This window comes from Bombina bombina, chromosome 6 (assembly GCF_027579735.1).
Source record: "Bombina bombina isolate aBomBom1 chromosome 6, aBomBom1.pri, whole genome shotgun sequence".
In the NCBI taxonomy this organism is placed as follows: domain Eukaryota; kingdom Metazoa; phylum Chordata; class Amphibia; order Anura; family Bombinatoridae; genus Bombina; species Bombina bombina.
Window position 1 is genome coordinate 184298329 of NC_069504.1, and position 20398 is coordinate 184318726.

At 33.4% G+C, this 20398-nt stretch overlaps 1 protein-coding gene across 3 annotated transcripts in view; it reads left to right on the forward strand.

Moving 5' to 3' along the window:
- The window catches only part of TFEC (transcription factor EC), a 100574-nt gene extending 80415 nt beyond the window's left edge, over window positions 1-20159 (forward strand). For 2 of the 3 annotated variants that reach the window (XM_053716695.1, XM_053716697.1), the window contains 5 exons: window positions 1255-1366; window positions 6039-6095; window positions 8624-8699; window positions 14242-14389; window positions 15626-20159. In XM_053716695.1, coding sequence (XP_053572670.1) covers window positions 1255-1366; window positions 6039-6095; window positions 8624-8699; window positions 14242-14389; window positions 15626-15985 — 753 coding nt within the window. In that variant the 3' untranslated portion in view covers window positions 15986-20159. The remainder of the gene's footprint in view (window positions 1-1254; window positions 1367-6038; window positions 6096-8623; window positions 8700-14241; window positions 14390-15625) is intronic. The other variant, XM_053716696.1, reaches the window with a different exon arrangement.
- The last annotated feature ends 239 nt before the right edge of the window (window positions 20160-20398 follow it).

The window sequence follows — 20398 nt, forward strand, 5'->3', positions numbered from 1 at the left end:
TCTTAAAGGGGAATTGAGAAGCAATAATAAAATGTTTTAATATGTTAAATTGTCTGCAGAGAGCAATGTATTGCACCCCACAAAAGGGTTAAACACATAGTTAAAAGTTAGCTCTGGATTAGCAATAAACTGTCAATCTTGAGTTAAACATGGGACGGGATTGGATATTGTGCACATATGCCTCCCCTGATTGGCTAAGTGGTTGTGTTCAGTTCTGGGGCAGAGGTTTATTGTCAGTCTTGAGCTGATATGAACTATTTTGGGGGTAAACATATAAATATTATTCAAGCAATAGCGTAATGATAAAATGTTCTTGCACATTTGAGTATTATACAATATTTTTTACCCTTTCATTTTCCTTTAACCATATGGTTGGGGCACAGTGGGGTGTCTCCACCCTTGACTCGGGATACAAGACAGGGTTAAAGGGACATTCCAGCCTAAATTGGAATCAGCATGGATACATTTCAGTTTTGAATAGAAGCATTTTTGTAATATACATGTATTAGCAAAAAATGCTTCTAATAAAAGCTATAGCTGTTTCAAATATGTATTTAAGTATGCACCGTGCACCAGCATTTTAAACACAGCACTTGCTCAGAGAACCTAAGGTGCTTGTACCGTCTGGTAATGACTCAATTTGTAAATTGCTGACATGATACAAGCCCCACTGGCACTCTGAACAGCTGAAGTATTTAAAATGCTGGTGCACTGAGAAGATGTAGCTATGCTTCACATGCACGTGCAGAGAAAAAAAAATGTTAACACTAAAACAGTGATAACTTTTACTAGAAGCATTTTTGCACATACCTGTATATTGCAAATATGTTTCTATTCAAAGATGTAATTCATCTATGTGCATTTAATGTGTCCTTTATCAAATGTTAGATTAGAAAATGAAAATATTTTTTGTATGTTCATTTTCATAGAGGTCTATGCAAGTCTGCTGGAATCAATATTTAAATGTAATATTTGAATATCATTTTAAAATATTTGGTTTTACATTTGAGATTTAAGTGTTATTCTTAATATTGGGATTTAATTACATTCTATAGAAACATTGACAGACTATATCAAGAGGAACTTTTGTTTTACCATTCAGATGTAAAAATACCTACAATTGCCTCTACCCAAACACATGATAAAAAATATCAAATATGAAATATTATGCAATCCATTCTATGAATTGTCACAGATTTTAAATATTGCAGTCTAGATATTTATCTGTACATCTTATCTTCTTATCTTTTACAGCTTCCACTCTCTAGCAGCATTCTGGATGTTTACAACAGTGACCAAGGCATATCGGGAGCAAACATGGGACTCACCAATCCAGCTAACCTAGGTATCAAAAAAGAAGTTCCAGGTACTTGTCGTGTAATTATACGGCTTAGTTATAACCATCCATTATTTATCCCCACAACTACCAAAAAAGGACCTGTGCTTTGCTATGGACATACTTAAGACATACTTGAAAACGAAAGAAATCTCAACGTATCCTTCCTGGTAAAATATTTTATAAATAATTTAATCAATTGTGGCACTCTTGACAGAGAGGGGTTCATTTTATCTTTTTTTAATCTTTTTTAAAGAGACTTTAAAGTCAGTTGGATACTATTGTAATGTATATAGAATGTAAACTATGTTAGCTTTTTTTTAACACTAGATTGGCATCATATCAACTCTTGTGATGCTGACACGGGTGCCGACTGATATGTACTCTTTGTTCACATCAGCTCTACTTCCCAACACCACCTGTGTAAGCCCCATCACTTGCAGTGAATCTGTGCATGTAATAAAAATCTTAATGTTATAGGCTAATGGGACATTAACGGTTGGGCTCAACTACGGTAGCAGTATTACTACTCCTTAAAGCCATTCACTTGTTTTAACCCTTTCTTGGTGTCAGTTATTGAAGTTCTGCATCTTCACACTAGATGCCGCCTTCTTGGAGATTAAGTAGTCTTGCACCGTGACAGAAGCAGTGCTCATTCTCTGATCTGTGATATTGTTGTCTTTTTTGACAAGCCGTATTGTGCAGTTCAGTTTAGCCTACAAAATTCAGAGTGGGAGCTGTACATTTCTGCAATGGCTGCATTACTGTATATAATTACTGAGGACTTTTTATATTTATTATGTAACTTTTATGCTGTGTAAAAAAAAAACAACTGCAAATATGTAACATCTACTGTGTAAGATTAACAAAAAAGCAATCTACAGCTGGCCAACAGCTAGCAATGTCATTGATCTGTCAATGTGCACCATTTCTGTCAAATAATGCAAAAATACAGACATTTCAAAATGGCACCGTCCAGTATGAAGATGAGGAGCTCCACCAAGCAGCAGCTGCGATTGATTAAAATAAGAGACCAGTTTTAAAGAGAGTTGCATGCACAGAAGAAAAAACTATATATCAGTGAGTAGTACTAGTAACCATGCTACTGCTGTTGTACCCAGAAGTTAATATCCATTATATGCAACCTTTGTTAATGATGTTTGTTTGAAACTGCTATATGATAGTATGCAACAGTTCAACTAAATGTCATTATGTCCTTTTAATTATACATTTTTAAAATTCAGATTTACTTTGTAATCATCACCCTCATACTCCTGTCACAATTCTCAGTGCATGCAGAGAAGCAGATGGCTTAACTTGCATGGTGCATGCATGTCCTTTACTGTTATTTAAAGTTGTGTATGGTGTATACACCAATCATCTTCTGAGGTCATTGCTAAGGCTCTTCTTAATTAAAAATATATTACAGACTTTTAATAAACATTATGATGGAGCTAAATAGACACAACTGCTATTTTAAGTTTTATGTCACAGTAGAGTAAAATATAACTTTTCTACAGTATTTTGCAAGTGCCTTTCATATTTTATGCTATTTTGATAGTGATAGGGTAAAGATCAACGGACATGTTTATACTGCATTCCTAGTTTAGAAACATAAAAACAATGGTACTCTTGTGATCATTATGAATATCACGCATATCTGTAATCAAATTATTTTGGGAAACACAAGGTTCTTTCAAATTTTGGCCTGGGATCAACTGTACAAATTAGTTATCTCCCATTAAATTTGTTTCATGATAGAACAAATGGCTTTTTTAGGCTTACAGAAAATCTATTCAATAAGCATCTATATTAAAAGATTAACAGCTTGAAAAGTTACATTCAATTAGTCCCCAACATTCTAAAATCGTTTACTGTTTATTAATGTCAGAGAAATGAAACACAGAGTTCTTTCAGCAAAAATATTCAAGAAATCGGATTATAGTCTGAATTAGGGTATACAAGAAGTTATAGCTACTTACTCATGAATGGATACATGCATGTTTTGTAAGGAAAAGTACAATACATCTTGCCATAATAATTAGCTGGTTAGATAAACAGTATTTCTTTTGAATGCATAATTATATTGACCCTTACTTATTTTCATTAGTCAACAATATCTTATTTAGAAATATTTCCACTTTTTTTTTGGTAAATTTGGGCTAAAAAATGTTTGAAAAAATAAATTCATATTTCTACATTGAATACTCAGTGTTTGAAAGACATATTTAAATATAAATGAAAATGTATATATGGTTATTAAAAATATAATATAGAATAGAAAGAGAAAAGTTTTTAAATAGATATTTGTCTCTAAAAAAGGCCATCACCATAACTCTTTGTCCAAAACACTACTCACTACTTAAAGAGTTAAGAAATAAGTGAGAATGAAACAACAATTATGTGAAAATTATTTTTACCTGAAAAGTTTCAATTTAAATTGATTAAAAGGGAAATATGTATGCTCAGAAACACCTATTTTTAAGTTATAGTTTAAAACTCCACTCTTTTAGATAAAGTGTATAAAAACAATGTATTCAATGCAAGTAGAAAGAATGGGACAGGCACAGCCTGACTCAAGTGAAATACAATTTATTGAGCAGCAAGTGCACAAGACAAATGGCTACTTACAAACATAAAAACATATAAGGCATATATGTAATCAAATTGAGGACCACTGCAAGAATCCACACTGAGCTGGTATAAGACGCCTTCCAGATAGTTTCTGTGGATACAATGTTGGTGCAGACGGTCATAGAAATGTCTCTACGCGTTTCGTCTGAGTTCGCCTCTTTTGGCTCAGTTTGCCTAACTTTCTTCCAATGTATTCAATGCAGCTTTGAATTAAGTAATTTAAGAGAAAAAGAAATGGTAAAATAACAAATAATTCAGATATTATATATGTTATGATGCAAACAATTTTACTGACAATAAGGTACACTCATAAGCTAACACTTTCTGTTTGATGCATAAAGGTATTGAAGATTGATTCTGAAGTCCTTCAAGCCAAATGTGTTTACTCAAAATGTTTAGTTGAGTTTTTGCATTTCAAAAAGGGTATTTTAATATGGATTACAGATTTATTAACCAATTAATTTTTTGTTTACTAAAACATGTACTTAGAGGTCAATATCTTAATATACCACATTCTTTCCTGCTCCGGGGGACAGAATAAGGGGTACAATGGAATCATCTGAGGGCTCAAGTAGCTGCTAGACAACCACCCTTATATATACACTGTATGTTTTTTTCCAAATTGTTTAAAATTAATTTTTAAAACATAAAGACACTTAAATAAATACTATGTATAAATTCAAAATCTTGACCCTAACACACAAAGCTCTCATTAAAGAGACAGTTTACTCAAAATTAAGCTTTCATTATTCAGGTAGGGCATGTAATTTTAAACAACTTCCTAGTTTATTTTTGTCATCAAATTTGCTTTGTTATCTTGGTATTCTTTGTTGAAAGTTAATCCTAGGAAGGCTCATATGTTAATGTCTAAGCCCTTGAAGGCTGCCTCTTATCTCAGTTCATTTTGACAGTTTTGTACAGCTATACAGCGCTAGTTCATGTGTGCCATATAGGTAACATTGTGCTCACTCCCTTTGCGTTACATAGGAGTCAACACAAATTGGCTAAAATGCAAGTCTGTCAAAAGAACTGAAATTAGGGGGCACTCTGCAGAGGCTTATATACACATAATCACAGAGGTAAAAAGTGTTTTAATTTAAAGGGACACTCAGGTTAAATTAAATTTTCATGATTCAGATACAGCATGTAATTTTAAACAACTTTCCAATTTACTTCCATTAAAAAAAATGTGCACAGTCTTTTATATTTACAATTTTGGAGTCACCAGATTCTACTGAGCATGTGCAAGAATTCACAGACTATACGTATATGCATTTATGATTGGCTGATTGCTATCACATGGTACAAGGGGAGTGGAAATATACATAACTTTGAAATTTGTTATAAAAAAATCTACTACTCATTTGAAGTTCAGACTAAGTGCTATTGCATTGTCTTGTTATCTTGCATTTATTGATTATGCAAATCTAATGTGTTGACTGGTCCTTTAACTGAGTTGGTTATGCAAAATTGAGGAATAGGTAATAAAGGGATTATCTATCTTTATAAGCAATATACATTTAGGAGTAGACTGTCCCTTTAACACTATATTCTCCCATATCTCTTTCCTTGTTTGCAAATAATCTCCTATCACCCTATATATATATATATATCACTCTATGTATAACATACTTCTCTTCCCCTCTATATAATTTTTTACTCTACTTCCATGTACAAGACTTTTCTAGGACTGTGGGATTTGCATTTTGTGAAAACAAATCTGCTTGGGAACTAGTTGAAGCTATATTAAGATGATTTCTTTATTCTTATGGCTGAAATGCGTTACCTTTCCTCTCATAGCTCTCCATGTACCTAAGCATGTAAGCTTATGAGTCTTGCTATTATATAGATTGGAACAGGACTCTATATGTTTCATGTAACTGACCTTGCTTGCTTTATAGGCAGCTATGCATAATGCATAGGTACTTAAGTATTATTATTATTATTATTATTATTATTATTATTATTATTACTATTATTACTATTATTATTATTATTAACACAATGAGAGAAGATAATTTTGTAGTTATTGTTAAAACATCTTATATATGAATCATTATATTTGTAGATACAGATAATCGTGCAATGGCAAAAGAAAGACAGAAGAAGGATAATCATAATCTAAGTAAGTACGAGTTTCCAGTTGTAATACATTTGCTTTATAATTGCAATAGTGAAAACATAAAGATCTTACATTTAAATTTAACTTTTGTGTGATTAGTTTCAGAATGCTGTGGGATACCAAGTAGAGGTAGCAGAGGGTCAAGTCAAGTGCTAAAACATGATCAATAGAAATGTCAGTAAAGGAGAGCTATATGCACTGTAAGTGTTAACAGCATCTATAGACACTTGAAAAATAAAAGGGGTATTCTTCCTCTTATGAAGATGCACAAAGTGAAGATAGCTAAAGATAAATCTATGTGGAACCTCTACTAAAATAAAAAATTTGAGAAACCAGAGTGACTGAGAAGTGAAGACAATATTTTTCATGTTCTCTTAGAAACTTAGAAATACAATTGTCATATTATTTACAAAATACATTTTTTGTGTTTACTGTCCCATTATACATACATACACACGCATATATATATATATATATATATATATATATATATATATATATATATATATATATATATATATTTTAAAAGATAAGGAGTTTAAATAGTACTTCTGAGAAACTCAGTAGGACTACCGGGAGGCGCTAGCCTTTTTAAAAATAATTTAAAGTAAAGCTGCTGTTGAAATATATAAGTTTAAGTGATAAGTAAGCCCTCGCTTCTAATCACTTAATAAAGTACTGGTGTGAAAGGGTGTATGATTTCCACAGCGCTAAACTTATCTCATGTATAATAAATGGATAATAAATAGATAATTAACTTGATGTTCAAGTATCTCTACAAATTTCAATTAGTCAGTTGAGGTAAAATAAATACTGATTGTATCAGGGGAAAAAAACAAAACGTTTACATTCGACAGCGCCTAATTTCAGATGAGCTGTAAATCACCCTGAGAGATTACGTTTTTATATGCAAGTATGTAGGACTTTAGATTAAAACAAAATACAATTCAGAAAGGGGTAAAAGAACAACATGTATCCAGTTATTACAAGTAACACCTTAAAGTCTAGAACTTCAGGCCTGGAAAGATAAAATACACAACCCAGTCTATACGCTAATTTGCAATGGAAAATGTGCAACAAACATAGATGTGATAACACGTTGTTAAAAAGTTTTTAAAAAGTTTTATATTCAAGCAGAGTCCCGTTTATGAGTAGATTAAGATGTTCCTCGTGTGTAGTTTGTCTTAACTACTTACAATTGGAACCCTCAATATCATGAGGTAAGAGTGAGGTGTTTCAACCGGTGTTTCAACTGATGTCTCTCTCCAAAGACTGTGGTGAGCGCTTTAAGGTGCGTATTCGGTTAGTTGTCAGTTCCTCCTTCGTATCTTGTCTCCTCACGTGATTTACATACAGGAGTATAAATGGGACTCTGCTTGAATATAAAACTTTTTTAAAACTTTTTAACAACGTGTTATCACATCTATGTTTGTTGCACATTTTCCATTGCAAATTAGCGTATAGACTGGGTTGTGTATTTTATCTTTCCAGGCCTGAAGTTCTAGACTTTAAGGTGTTACTTGTAATAACTGGATACATGTTGTTCTTTTACCCCTTTCTGAATTGTATTTTGTTTTAATCTAAAGTCCTACATACTTGCATATAAAAACGTAATCTCTCAGGGTGATTTACAGCTCATCTGAAATTAGGCGCTGTCGAATGTAAACGTTTTGTTTTTTTCCCCTGATACAATCAGTATTTATTTTACCTCAACTGACTAATTGAAATTTGTAGAGATACTTGAACATCAAGTTAATTATCTATTTATTATCCATTTATTATACATGAGATAAGTTTAGCGCTGTGGAAATCATACACCCTTTCACACCAGTACTTTATTAAGTGATTAGAAGCGAGGGCTTACTTATCACTTAAACTTATATATTTCAACAGCAGCTTTACTTTAAATTATTTTTAAAAAGGCTAGCGCCTCCCGGTAGTCCTACTGAGTTTCTCAGAAGTACTATTTAAACTCCTTATCTTTTAAAATATATATATATATATATATATATATATATATATATATATATATATATATATATATATATATATGCGTGTGTATGTATGTATAATGGGACAGTAAACACATTGTACTTACATTATTTATTTTGTCTTACTCTAAAATAAGATATCAGTCAAGTGTCTGCATATTTTTAAAAACAAATTAATGTTTTGTTTCCTGCAATTGTTTTTGAACAGCCAAACTCCACCCACCAGGAAGTTAAACCAGGCTTGAGTCTGTAGGCTAGCCTTGATCATTATTTTAGTAAAAAGGCATTGTTATAGATAAATTACATTAGGTAAAGATACTTAGCAGGGTTAGCCTTGTGGAGTCTGCAGTGTGTAAATCCAGCTTTGAGAACAAAAATAAACAAATAATGAAAGTAAACTGCAAATTTGTTTTCTACATATAAGTAAACATTTTATATAAAATCTCAAGGTGTTTACTGTCTCTAAAGCTTATATCCTTCATGATTATCTTAATTTAGGGTTAAACAGTATTATTTATTTATTATTTTATTTTTTTACAGTTGAAAGACGAAGACGATATAATATTAACTACAGGATTAAAGAGCTTGGTACTCTTATTCCAAAATCCAATGATCCGTAAGCATTCTTTTTTAGTATATCTTTTTTAAAGGCATAGTCTAGTCAAAATTAAACTTTCATGATTAAGACAGGGCATGCAATTTTAAGCAACTTTCCAATTTACTTTTATCATCAAATTTGCTTTGTTCTTTGGTATTCTTTGTTGAAAGCTAAACCTAGGTAGCCTCATATGCTAATTTCGAAGCCCTTAAAGGCTGCCTTTTCTATGATAATAGCAAACACATCAGATCAGCAAACGGAAGTGACGTCCTGTCAGCTGTCTGATCAAAAATACTCACCACGCATGTGCTCCTGCACATCACAACCCATCAGATTCTATGTTGTTAGTGCGGCCACGCGCACTAACAACATAGCCATCAGATTGTTGGACACTTGTTAGAGTGCATGCATCTACAAACAACTTTTTATATATATAATAATAATAGTAGATAATATACATAATATAAGTACATATACATAGGAGAGTAATGCCCATAATATACTTGAGCATTGCGCTCCTCCGCTTAATCACATTTTTTCCAAAAAATAAAAAGTGTCCAACAATCTGAAGGCTATGTTCTTAGTATACACAGATGCAAACATTTTATTTAATCGCACTTAGGCACAACTGATACAAGAACATAGCCATCAGATTGTTGGACACTTTATATTTTTTGGAATAAATGCCATGTATATATAATTTATAAAATCATGCCCAGTAGCTGCAGTTTGTGGCAGGTTTAATATATATATATATATATATATATATATATATATATATATATATATATATATATATATATATATATATATATAAAACAAGTATCCAACAATCTGATGGCTATGTTGTTAGAGCTCGTGGTTGCACTAATAACATAGAATTTGATAGGTTGTGATGTGAATTGGAATGTGATTACGCGAAGGAGCGCATGCGAGGTGAGTATTTTTGATCAGACAGCTGATGGAACGTCCTTTCCGTTTGTGATCTGATATGTTTGCTATTCTGTTAGAACACCGCCCCTTATCTCAGTGCATTTTGACAGTTTTCACAGCTAGATAGTGCTAGTTCATGTGTGCCATACAGATAGCATTGTGCTCACTCCGTTGGAGTTATTTATGAGTCAGCACTGATTAGCTAAAATGCAAGTGTGTCAAAAGAACTGAAATAAGGGGACAGTCTACAGAGGCTTAGATACAAGGTAATTACAGAGGTAAAAAGTGTATTAATATAACAGTGTAGGTTATGCAAAACTGGAGAATGGGTAATAAAGGGATTATCTATCTTTTTAAACAATAACAATTCTGGAGTAGACTGTCCCTTTAAAGGGGCATACCAGGTTCTTTGCCATTAAGGTGTATGGTAAATATATTTTTGTTAGCTTATAAACTCAAGTCTTTTTACTGCCATACTTTCCAGTGCCCGAAAGTTTACTACTATACTTTACTTTATTTTCGTATTGGCTCTAGATTAGTTCATCACATGCTAATACTTAATCTGCAGTTGCACAAGCATAATTTTTATTCACTTTCATTTGGAAGACAGTGATAAAGATTGAAAAAAGCCATTGGCTTCCGCAGAAATATTTCCAAGGTTGGAAATAAAGGGATATATGCCCAAACAATAAACACACACACACACACACACACACACACACATATATATATATACATGTATACAATTTTGTGCTTTTTCTATCTGTTGCATTAAACAGTTATAAATAATCAAAAAACATAATAATAAAAATTAAATGTAAAAGAACCGCTATAAATTAACCAATACATATAAGGCCTAAAACTGCCAACAGTACATTACCTAAAATATGCAAAACAAACATTCCTCTATTTGTGCCATTGCCAAAACTTTTAACAAACTATTCCAATATGTGAGGAGGAGGAAGAAAGTGTTAACTCAGAGCACATTGCTATTAATGAACTAATGAGATTACCTTATTCTTTGTTGCTGTTAAAAGATGGTTGGGGTGTTAATCCCCATACATGGTTTATAGCAAACACAGCATGGAGCAGGGGGCATGACCTCATGAAAAATATCTGCTTTCCAAGAAGCTCACTCCCCACCACTGTACAATGCTTGCTGGGAATTAGAGTCCATAACTGCAGCGGCACAATACTGAGAGGGCAATAGTGAACTAAAAATTACAGAATGCTATGTAAATCCCTGCATATTGTGTGTGCTTATTCTTCTAAAATATAGCTACAGTCAAGGAAATTAATAGAAAAAAGACAGACATTCAATAGTCTTTTTCCCCCTGCAGTTTGTAATCCAGGTAGAGATGAAAATCCAGTGGAGAGGCATATGCCCCCCTTGTGGACGCTCATGAACACTATTGATGTTGGCAAAAATGAAGGGCAGTGGTTGTTCCAGTAAGCTTTTAAACAGAGCTAAACTGGAAGCTTCTAAGTACATTTTTAAACAGTTTTATACTGGATTTTTATATCAGTATCTGTGCATAATATTTGTTATAGTAGTGTCTATTACATGCAGTTATATGCAGTACGAAAAAAAAACCCCACTAAATTACAGAAAATAATAAAATAATTACAAGATTTTTAAACTAATTACACCTAATCTAATCCCCCTAACAAAATAAAAAAGGCCCCCAAAATAAAAAAGCCCTACCCTACACTAAATTACAAATAGCCCTTAAAAGGGCCTTTTGCAGGTCATTGCCCCAAAGTAATCATCTCTTTTACCTGTAAAAAAAAAAGTACAAATATGCCCCCAACATTAAAACCCACCACCCACACAACCAACCCTACTTCAAAACACACCCAATCCCCCCTTAAAAAAACCTAACACTAACACCTTGAAGATCACCCTACCGTGAGACGTCTTCACCCAACCGGGCAGAAGTGGTCCTCCAGACGTGCAGAAGTCTTCATCCAAACCGGGCAGAAGAGGTCCTCCAGATGGGCAGCAGTCTTCATCCAGACGGCATCTTCTATCTTCATCCATCCCGCGTGGAGCGGGTACATCTTCAAGACATCCGACGCGGAGCATCCTCTTCAAACGATGGCCGACAACTGAATGAAGGTTACTTTAAGTGAAGTCATTCAAGATGGCGTCCCTTTAATTCCGATTGGCTGATAGAATTCTATCAGCCAATCGGAATTAAGGTAGAAAAAATCCTATTGGCTGATGCAATCAGCCAATAGGATTGAAGTTCAATCCTATTGGCTGATCCAATCAGCCAATAGGATTGAGCTTGCATTCTATTGGCTGTTCCAATCAGCCAATAGAATGCAAGCTCAATCCTATTGGCTGATTGCATCAGCCAATAGGATTTTTTCTACCTTAATTCTGATTGAATTCTATCAGCCAATCGGAATTGAAGGGACACCATCTTGGATGGCATCACTTAAAGGAACCTTCATTCAGTCCTCAGCCGTCATTTGAAGAGGATGCTCCACGCCGGATGTCTTGAAGATGGACCCGCTCCGCGCCGGATGGATGAAGATAGAAGATGCCGTCTGGATGAAGACTTCTGCCCGTCTGGCGGACCTCTTCTGCCCAGCTTGGATGAAGACTTCTGCCCGTCTGGAGGACCACTTCTGCCCAGTTGGTTGAAGACATCTCACGGTAGGGTGATCTTCAAGGGTTAAGTGTTAGGTTTTTTTAAGGGGGGATTGGGTGGGTTTTAGAGTAGGGTTGGTTGTGTGGGTGGTGGGTTTTAATGTTGGGGGGGTATTTGTACTTTTTGTTTACAGGTAAAAGAGCTGATTACTTTGGGGCAATGCCCCGCAAAAGGCCCTTTAAGGGCTATTTGTAATTTAGTGTAGGGTAGGTTTTTTTTAATTTTGTTAGCGGAATTAGATTAGGTGTAATTAGTTGAAAAATCTTGTAATTATTTTATTATTTTCTGTAATTTAGTGGGGGGGGGTTTCGTACTTTAGATATTTTTTTAAAATTGTAATTAATTGTATTTAGTTTAGGTGATTAATTTAATTGTAGTGTAGTGTTAGGTGTAATTGTAACTTAGGTTAGTTTTTATTTTACAGGTAAATTTGTATTTATTTTAACCAGGTAGTTATTAAATAGTTAATAACTATTGTACCTTGTTAAAATAAATACAAAGTTGCCTGTAAAATAAAAATAAACCCTAAGCTAGCTACAATGTAACTATTAGTTATATTGCAGCTATCTTAGGGTTTATTTTACAGGTAAGTATTTAGTTTTAAATAAGAATTATTTAGGAAATTGTAGTAATTTTATTTAGATTTATTGTAATTATATTTAAGTTAGGGGGTGTTAGGGTTAGACTTAGATTTAGGGGTTAATATGTTTATTATAATGGCGGCGACGTTGTGGGCGGCAGATTAGGGGTTAATAAATGTAGTTAGGTTGCAGCGACATTGGGGGCAGCAGATTAGGGGTTAATAAATATAATGTAGGGTTTGGCGATGTTGGGGGCAGCAGATTAGGGGTTCATAATGTAGGTGGCGGCGGTTCCCGGAGCGGCAGATTAGGGGTTAATAATATAATGTAGGTGTCAGCAATGTCGGGGGCGGCAGATTAGGGGTTAATAAGTGTAAGATTAGGGGTGTTTAGACTCGGGGGTTCATGTTAGGGTGTTAGGTGTAGATATAAAAAGTATTTCCCCATAGGAATCAATGGGGCTGCGTTAGGAGCTTTACGCTGATTTTTTGCAGGTGTTAGGTATTTTTTCAGCCGGCTCTCCCCCATTGATTCCTATGGGGAAATTGTGCACAAGCACGTTTAGCCAGCTCACTGCTACCGTAAGCAGTGCTGGTATTGAGGTGAGATGTGGAGCTAAATTTTGCTCTTCGCTCACTTTTTCGCAGTTAACGCTGGGTTTCTAAAAACCCGTAATACCAGGGTTGTCTGCAAGTGAGCGGTGAGCATAAACTGCTTGTTAGCACCGCACCCCTCCTAACGTAAAACTCGTAATCTAGGTGAAAATGTTTTAGAATTTTATGTCGCTTTAATCACATAAGGACATGTCCCTTTAATGAAAATGTTTTGTAATTTGAAGGAGAAATGCTGATTTTATTTTCAGGAAGAGTGCAACTTTTTAAAACAGCAAACTTGCATAAGAATTCTTGCCAAACTCTTTTATTAGTAATTGTACCTTTCTGTTTCTGTTGAATGCCACATTTAGAGAACAGTATGCTTAAAATTATATCTAAAAACTGATTCTGAAGTCCTTTGCTATGTACATTTCCTTCTCCATTAATGTAAAAGTACTGCACATAGATTTTAATCATAGAGTTAATAATAAAAGCAATTTTCACTTAAAATATAAAAACTGTAATGGTCGAATCATGATAATGCATTTAGTGCTCTCACAGAAAAAGTCACTCTATTACTTTCTTTTGACACATATTTTCATTCTGGGATCAATTTTACTATATAAGGGCTTCTTAACTATTCTATTAAAATTTCCATTCAGAAGCCATAATATCTAAGAATGAATAATAGTCATGTAAATCATTATTTCAGGTTAATGTAAAAGAATTTGTAAGTTCTTATGAATTCTGCTGATGTGCACAATTGTGAAAAGGTTATTTCTCCATTTTGCAGTGATATGCGTTGGAACAAAGGAACTATTTTAAAAGCCTCGGTGGAATACATCAAGTGGTTACAAAAAGAACAACAAAAAGGAAGAGAATTAGAACATAGACAGAAAAAATTAGAGCTAGCCAACAGAAGATTGCTGCTTCGTATTCAGGTCTGTGAATGATAAGAATGAACTACAAAGTTCTTTAAATTGTCTCCATCAATCTTATCCAATGATATAATTTATTTATTATTCCCATTAACCATAGTCACTATTTGTATCTTCAAAAAGTACTTAACCTATTACAGAGATTGTTCAAATGAATATATTCCAGTATGATTAACTCCTAGAAAATGTGCAAGACTTCATTGTGTGGCAGGCTAAATACCTTAATATACTATTTCATTTTATGAGCACTTGCTACTTTTTCATAAGTAAAATAATATTTCCTTTTGTTGTGTGAGTCACCAGTATAAAAACAAATTGAGGGGAGGGGGGGGGGAGAAGCCAAGTTTGAGGCACTCTAAACTAATTAAAAGTTTATAGTTCAGATTTAAAGGGACACATGATAACAACTAAACTTTCATGATTGAAAGCATGCAGTCTTTTAAAACTTTCCAATTTACTTCCATTATATATAAATATATATGGGTCTGTGATTGGCTGATGGCAGCCACATGATACAGGGACAGGGAAATTCAAGCAAACTCTAAAATTTGTCAGAAAAAAATCTACTGCTCGTTTCAAATTCAAAGTAAGTGTTATTTTATTATTTTTTTTATTGTTATACATCTGTTGATTATGCAGTTCTACTGTACTTAACAGGCCAGATTTTGATTATATCTTAACTAGAGCACAGGTGAAATAATCATCTGAAGGGTGATATGAGGTTAGTAACCATGGTTACTGATCAGCTGATTATTTCACCTGTGCTCAATATCTGGCCTTTTAAGGGTCCTGGGGACTGGAGTTGAGAAACATTGCTCTATTTGAATCATGAAAGAAAAATGTTGTGTTTCGTGTCACTTTAGAAACAATAAAATCTGGTTCTTGCGTATATACAATGTCCCTTTAAGTGAGTGATATAGAAGTTTGGTAAACTAGCTCCACATAAAGTGTCATTCTTGGTACATTCTTGAGTTTAAGTGGAAAGCTGGACTTTTAGCCCATTTGACTTGGCCAAGTCCAAATGAATACACTGTCAAGCTAAAGGTAATTTCATTTTTGACAGCTTGAATTTAAGTGGATAGCTGGAGTCTCTGCTGACTTGACTTGGCTAACTGACCCCACCAAACTTTCTCCAGCACACAAGTCAGTTGTCAGGTCACAACTTGGTTGATGGATCTGAATTGTATTTTAATAATAAATATATTTTGGTTAACATATTGTTTTTTCATTTCTTTACAGGAGCTTGAAGTCCAAGCCAGAAGTCATGGTCTTCCAATGCCACCTCTTTGTACAGTAGAACTGGCTTCACAGGTCATCAAGCAACAAACATATGTAGAAGACATTTCAGAGGACTATGTTCACCACCTCCCTCTGTCTATTGGACAAACGAGTGACATGTGTGAGGGATCTACAGCCTTTTCTGACCCCCTTTCACACTTTACAGATTTATCATTTAGCGCAGCTTTAAAGGAACAAATGTTAGAAGAAATGTCTCCATTTGGAACAGATCCATTTTTGTCAGCTACATCACCTGATCTATCCAAAGAAAGCAGCAGGCGAAGTAGTTTTAGCTCAGATGATGGTGATGATGATCTATAAGCAGCTACAAGTTGCTTTAACTCCAGCTGAGTAGAAGCACTGCTAAAGAGACTATTCACTAAAAGACAATGAAAAAAAACAATAATATTTCTTTACAGCTCAGAGTGAATTCCATTGTGTATAGTATTTGCTGTATCACATTAATGACCAAGAATGATCTGTTTACCACCTTTAAAACATTCAAGAAGTTGACACCTAGCGACCAAAAGCAACTGCAATATCTGTATACACTGGTCAACGGGTTTACCTGCATTAAACTCCAGCAATATATGAGTGTTAAAGAGCAGCTATCAAATATGTTAAAAGTCATCCCTACATGAATATAGTTTAATTAATCATTTTAAATATGTATAAAAAGCTGACAGGCTATGCATGTTTTTACACAACTTACAACCGCTGCTAAGGAAAGCTCCAACAATTCTATTGTTGATCAAGGACACACTTTCAGAAGCATGAAAACAAAAAATATTTGTATTCAGGAAAGAAAAATTAATAATTTCAAATGACCATCATTTAGATGCAACAAAGGGCTTTAAAGGGACATTCATTTTTTCTTTCATTATTCAGATAGAGAATACAATTTAATTTTTTTTTTCAGTTTACTTCTATGATCAACTTTGCTTCATTTTCATGGTATTCTTTGTTGAAGAGATACCTAGGTAGGTAACATGCCCATGCCTGAATTACTGTGCTAAGTAATAGTGCTGCCATCTAGTTCTCTTGCTAATGTATAACATTGTTGTAAAAAACTCCTCACTCCTTAGCTTACATTCCTGCTTTTCAACAAAGGAAAACTAGAAAACAAAGAACATTTGATAATAGACGATAACTGGAAGAAAAATTGTATGCTCAATCTGAATATTGAAAGAAAATTGTGGGTGTTATGTCCATTTAATGTCTCTTTAAGTATATATTATATAGCAGTTGGTAAGAATAATCTGAAGATGAAGATTATTTGATGTGATTGGAATACTCGTATTGTCCTGTACTGATCCTGTGCTCTATTACATTATTATTCTTTTTTCAATTAGGAAAAAATAATTTATTTGATCCTGAATTAATTAGAATACATACTGTAAATAGATACTCATTGTTGTTGCATTTTCAGGATTTTTTTATTTGTATTGTTAGTTGGCTTTTAAAGCTTTCCCATGTATTCATTTTTTAGTACATTGTGCAGCCCAATTTTAATATTTTTTTTTTTATTTTTTTTTATCACAACCTGTCAACAACAACATATCTCAATATCTTGGCTAGAATCTAATTAATGGAAAATAGGTTAGAATTGGAAGATAAATTTCCCAACTCCTGTCCTATGGACACCTGAAGTAATTTAAAGGGATCTTAAACACTGTGAGATTGTTATCATAATAAACCTAATTCACTAGGAGATAACATTGTTTTGTCACAGATAACCTTAAAGGGACAGCCAAGTCAAAAAAAAACTTTCATGTTTCAAATAGGGCATGTAATTTTAAACAACTTTCCAATTTACTTTTATCACCAATTTAGCTTTGTTCTCTTGGTATTCTTAGTTGAAAGCTAAACCTAGGAAGGCTCATATGATCATTTTTAAGCCCTTTAAGGCCGCCTCTTATCACATGCTTTTTTATTTGCTTTTCACAACAGGGGAGAGCTAGTTCATGTAAAACATATATATAACATTGTGATCACACCTGTGGATTGTGGCACAGACACTGCACTAATTGGCTAAAATGAAGGTCAAAAGATAGTAACTAAAAAGTCATGTGATCAGGGGGCTGTCAGAAGATGCTTAGATACAAGTTAATCACAGAGGTAAAAAGTATATTAATATAACTGTGTTGGTTATGCAAAACTGGGGAATGGGTAATAAATGGATTATCTATCTTTTAAAACAACTAAAATTCTGGTATTGACTGTCCCTTTAAGCACCCATTGCTTTATGGGAACAAAAACTTTAAGCAACTAATATAATTTAATCTCATTTAGATCTTTATATTATAATTCACGTGGTTAATCAAGTCTACATAAAGTTATACATACCCATTTATAATAACTACTGACATTTGCGTTTGTTATAGAAATTACAAAGATACTACAGTAAGATTCAGAATCTGTTCATTTTTTTCAGACAAAAAATCACATACCCCAAAGTCCAGCCACACTATTATTATTATAGTAAATATTGTAGTCTGTTTACCAACATGTAAGATTACATACATTTTTTACAGACTTATTTAAAGTCAGCCAAAAGAGTAAGCATGGAGAAAACTCTATATAAATTTATAAAAACTGAAAAAGGCTTCAGCCGAATTATCAAGCTGCGAATGCAGCAGTTTCCGCACGTGACATGAGGCTCGCTGGAAAAATAAGTTAAGAAGCAGCGGTCTTAAGACCACTGCTACATAACTTATCCGCCACCTTTGAGGCGGTGGACAGCAATCATCCCGATCAGATACGATCGGGATGATTGACACCCCCTGCTAGAGGCCGATTGGCCACAAATCTGAAGGGGGCGGCATTGCACAAGCATTTCACTAGAAATACTTGTGCAATGTTAAATGCCGCCAGCGTATGCTGTCAGCATTTAGCGACGTTGGGCAAACTGTTCGCCCGACACTTGATAAATCGGCCCCTTCATGTACAATGTTATTAAGCAAATGCAAGTGGCAGTTTTTAATAAGCTTAGTTTGGATACAGAGAACCAGATAAAACAATAATAAAATGCTTGTATTAAATTGAAATATAGTAATATTGTATTTAAAGGGACATTAAGGGCTAGATTAAAAGTGGAGCGCAAATTCGACCGTTTAACGGTGCAAGATAAATAACCAGCAATTACAAGTGGTGGTTATTGCTACCTCAAGCTTGCGGTAGCAATTAGCACTCAGAAAATTAACCAGAGATCAGATATCTGGTTCATTTTCTACAAATGCCCCAATTGCCCCCCAAAATAAAGTATATTTTAGTTTTTTATGAAAGTTCATAGTCAGTATAGCAGGGAATCCTACCTATTGTCAACATCAAATATATACCAGTTTGATAAAAGTGAGGTACAATGTGCTTCCTTATTTGTGTAGTGTACATATAATACTTAAGTATCTTACAGCTGAATTATATCTTACACATTAAAGAATACTGTACTCCAATGCTGTCTAATGTATATGAAATATGAAAAAAAGTTTTTAAGGACCGTAAAGTATCTTTCTTTCTTCTAAAACTGGTATTTTAAAAAGCATTACTGTACTTGTTTTTTTTTCTGAAAAAAAAATCCCCCAATGTTTCTAAAAAAACAACTTTGTTTTGTTTGATGAGGGAAGTGCCACATCCAATCAATAGCGTGGGGCTGTCCCTAGGAATGTTTTGTGTACAAAATGCACTTCCTGTAAATGTTAAAAATGAATTTAAATAGCTTTAACTTTACTTTTATTTGTGCAAAAAATATCTTTGCATGTGTGACTAATGCTATTTCATATTAATTTATTATTAATTAGGAGCAGGAAAAAACTGTATACTGCAAGTTTATTTAGCATTACATATGTAATACACTTCAAAATATTGTCAGTTACATGAAACAAAAAAGTATAGTACCTCCTTACATTAGCATTTAATTATATGGTACAACTCAAACAAAATAATGTATACATACAGAATGACAAACTCATAGTCTGTTTTTAGATTTCTTTAAAAATACATTTATTACATTTTATTTTAACAGAAGGTACTAAATAAATATATTATTCATGTACAACTCCCTTTTTTCTTTTACATATGTAAGTATAATTTGACATGAATATTATAGGATATGAATAAATTTAACAAATCGGACATTTAGAAACATGTTAAGCTATTTTCATAAAAATATAATTCACTTACACTGAAAAGCACATACCTCATGTTTTATATAAAATATATGCATCAAAAAGTGCAAAAAATAATGATCATTTTAACAGATTTAAAAAGTGCACTTAAACTGTTTCTCGTAAGGGCCCTTTGTAAATAGTTTTCTTTTTCTAGACTGAATAATCAGTTTGTTTGTATGTTTGAATGTCTTTTTTTTATCCACTTCTTTATCAACATAATTTTGTATGTCTAAAAACGACAGTAGCAATTTTTTTTATACGTCCACCAAACAATGTTATTGTTATGTATGTTTAGCTATTGTAATAATAAATAAAATACTTTATATTTATATTTTCTCTAATGTTTTCAGCCACCCATTTTCCAGAATTCCAGATTTATCAGGAAATCATTTTTTTTGTGTGTAAATGACAACTTTAAACTGGATAATGATATTCTTTCACATTTATTTATGTTAAATAGACATTAAACGTATTAAGTGATATGTTTATTTTTGGGTCATTGCTGCTAAATGACCTCTGTGCAGTAGAAAATTTACTCAACAGAGAACTTTGCGCCCCCCCTGACACC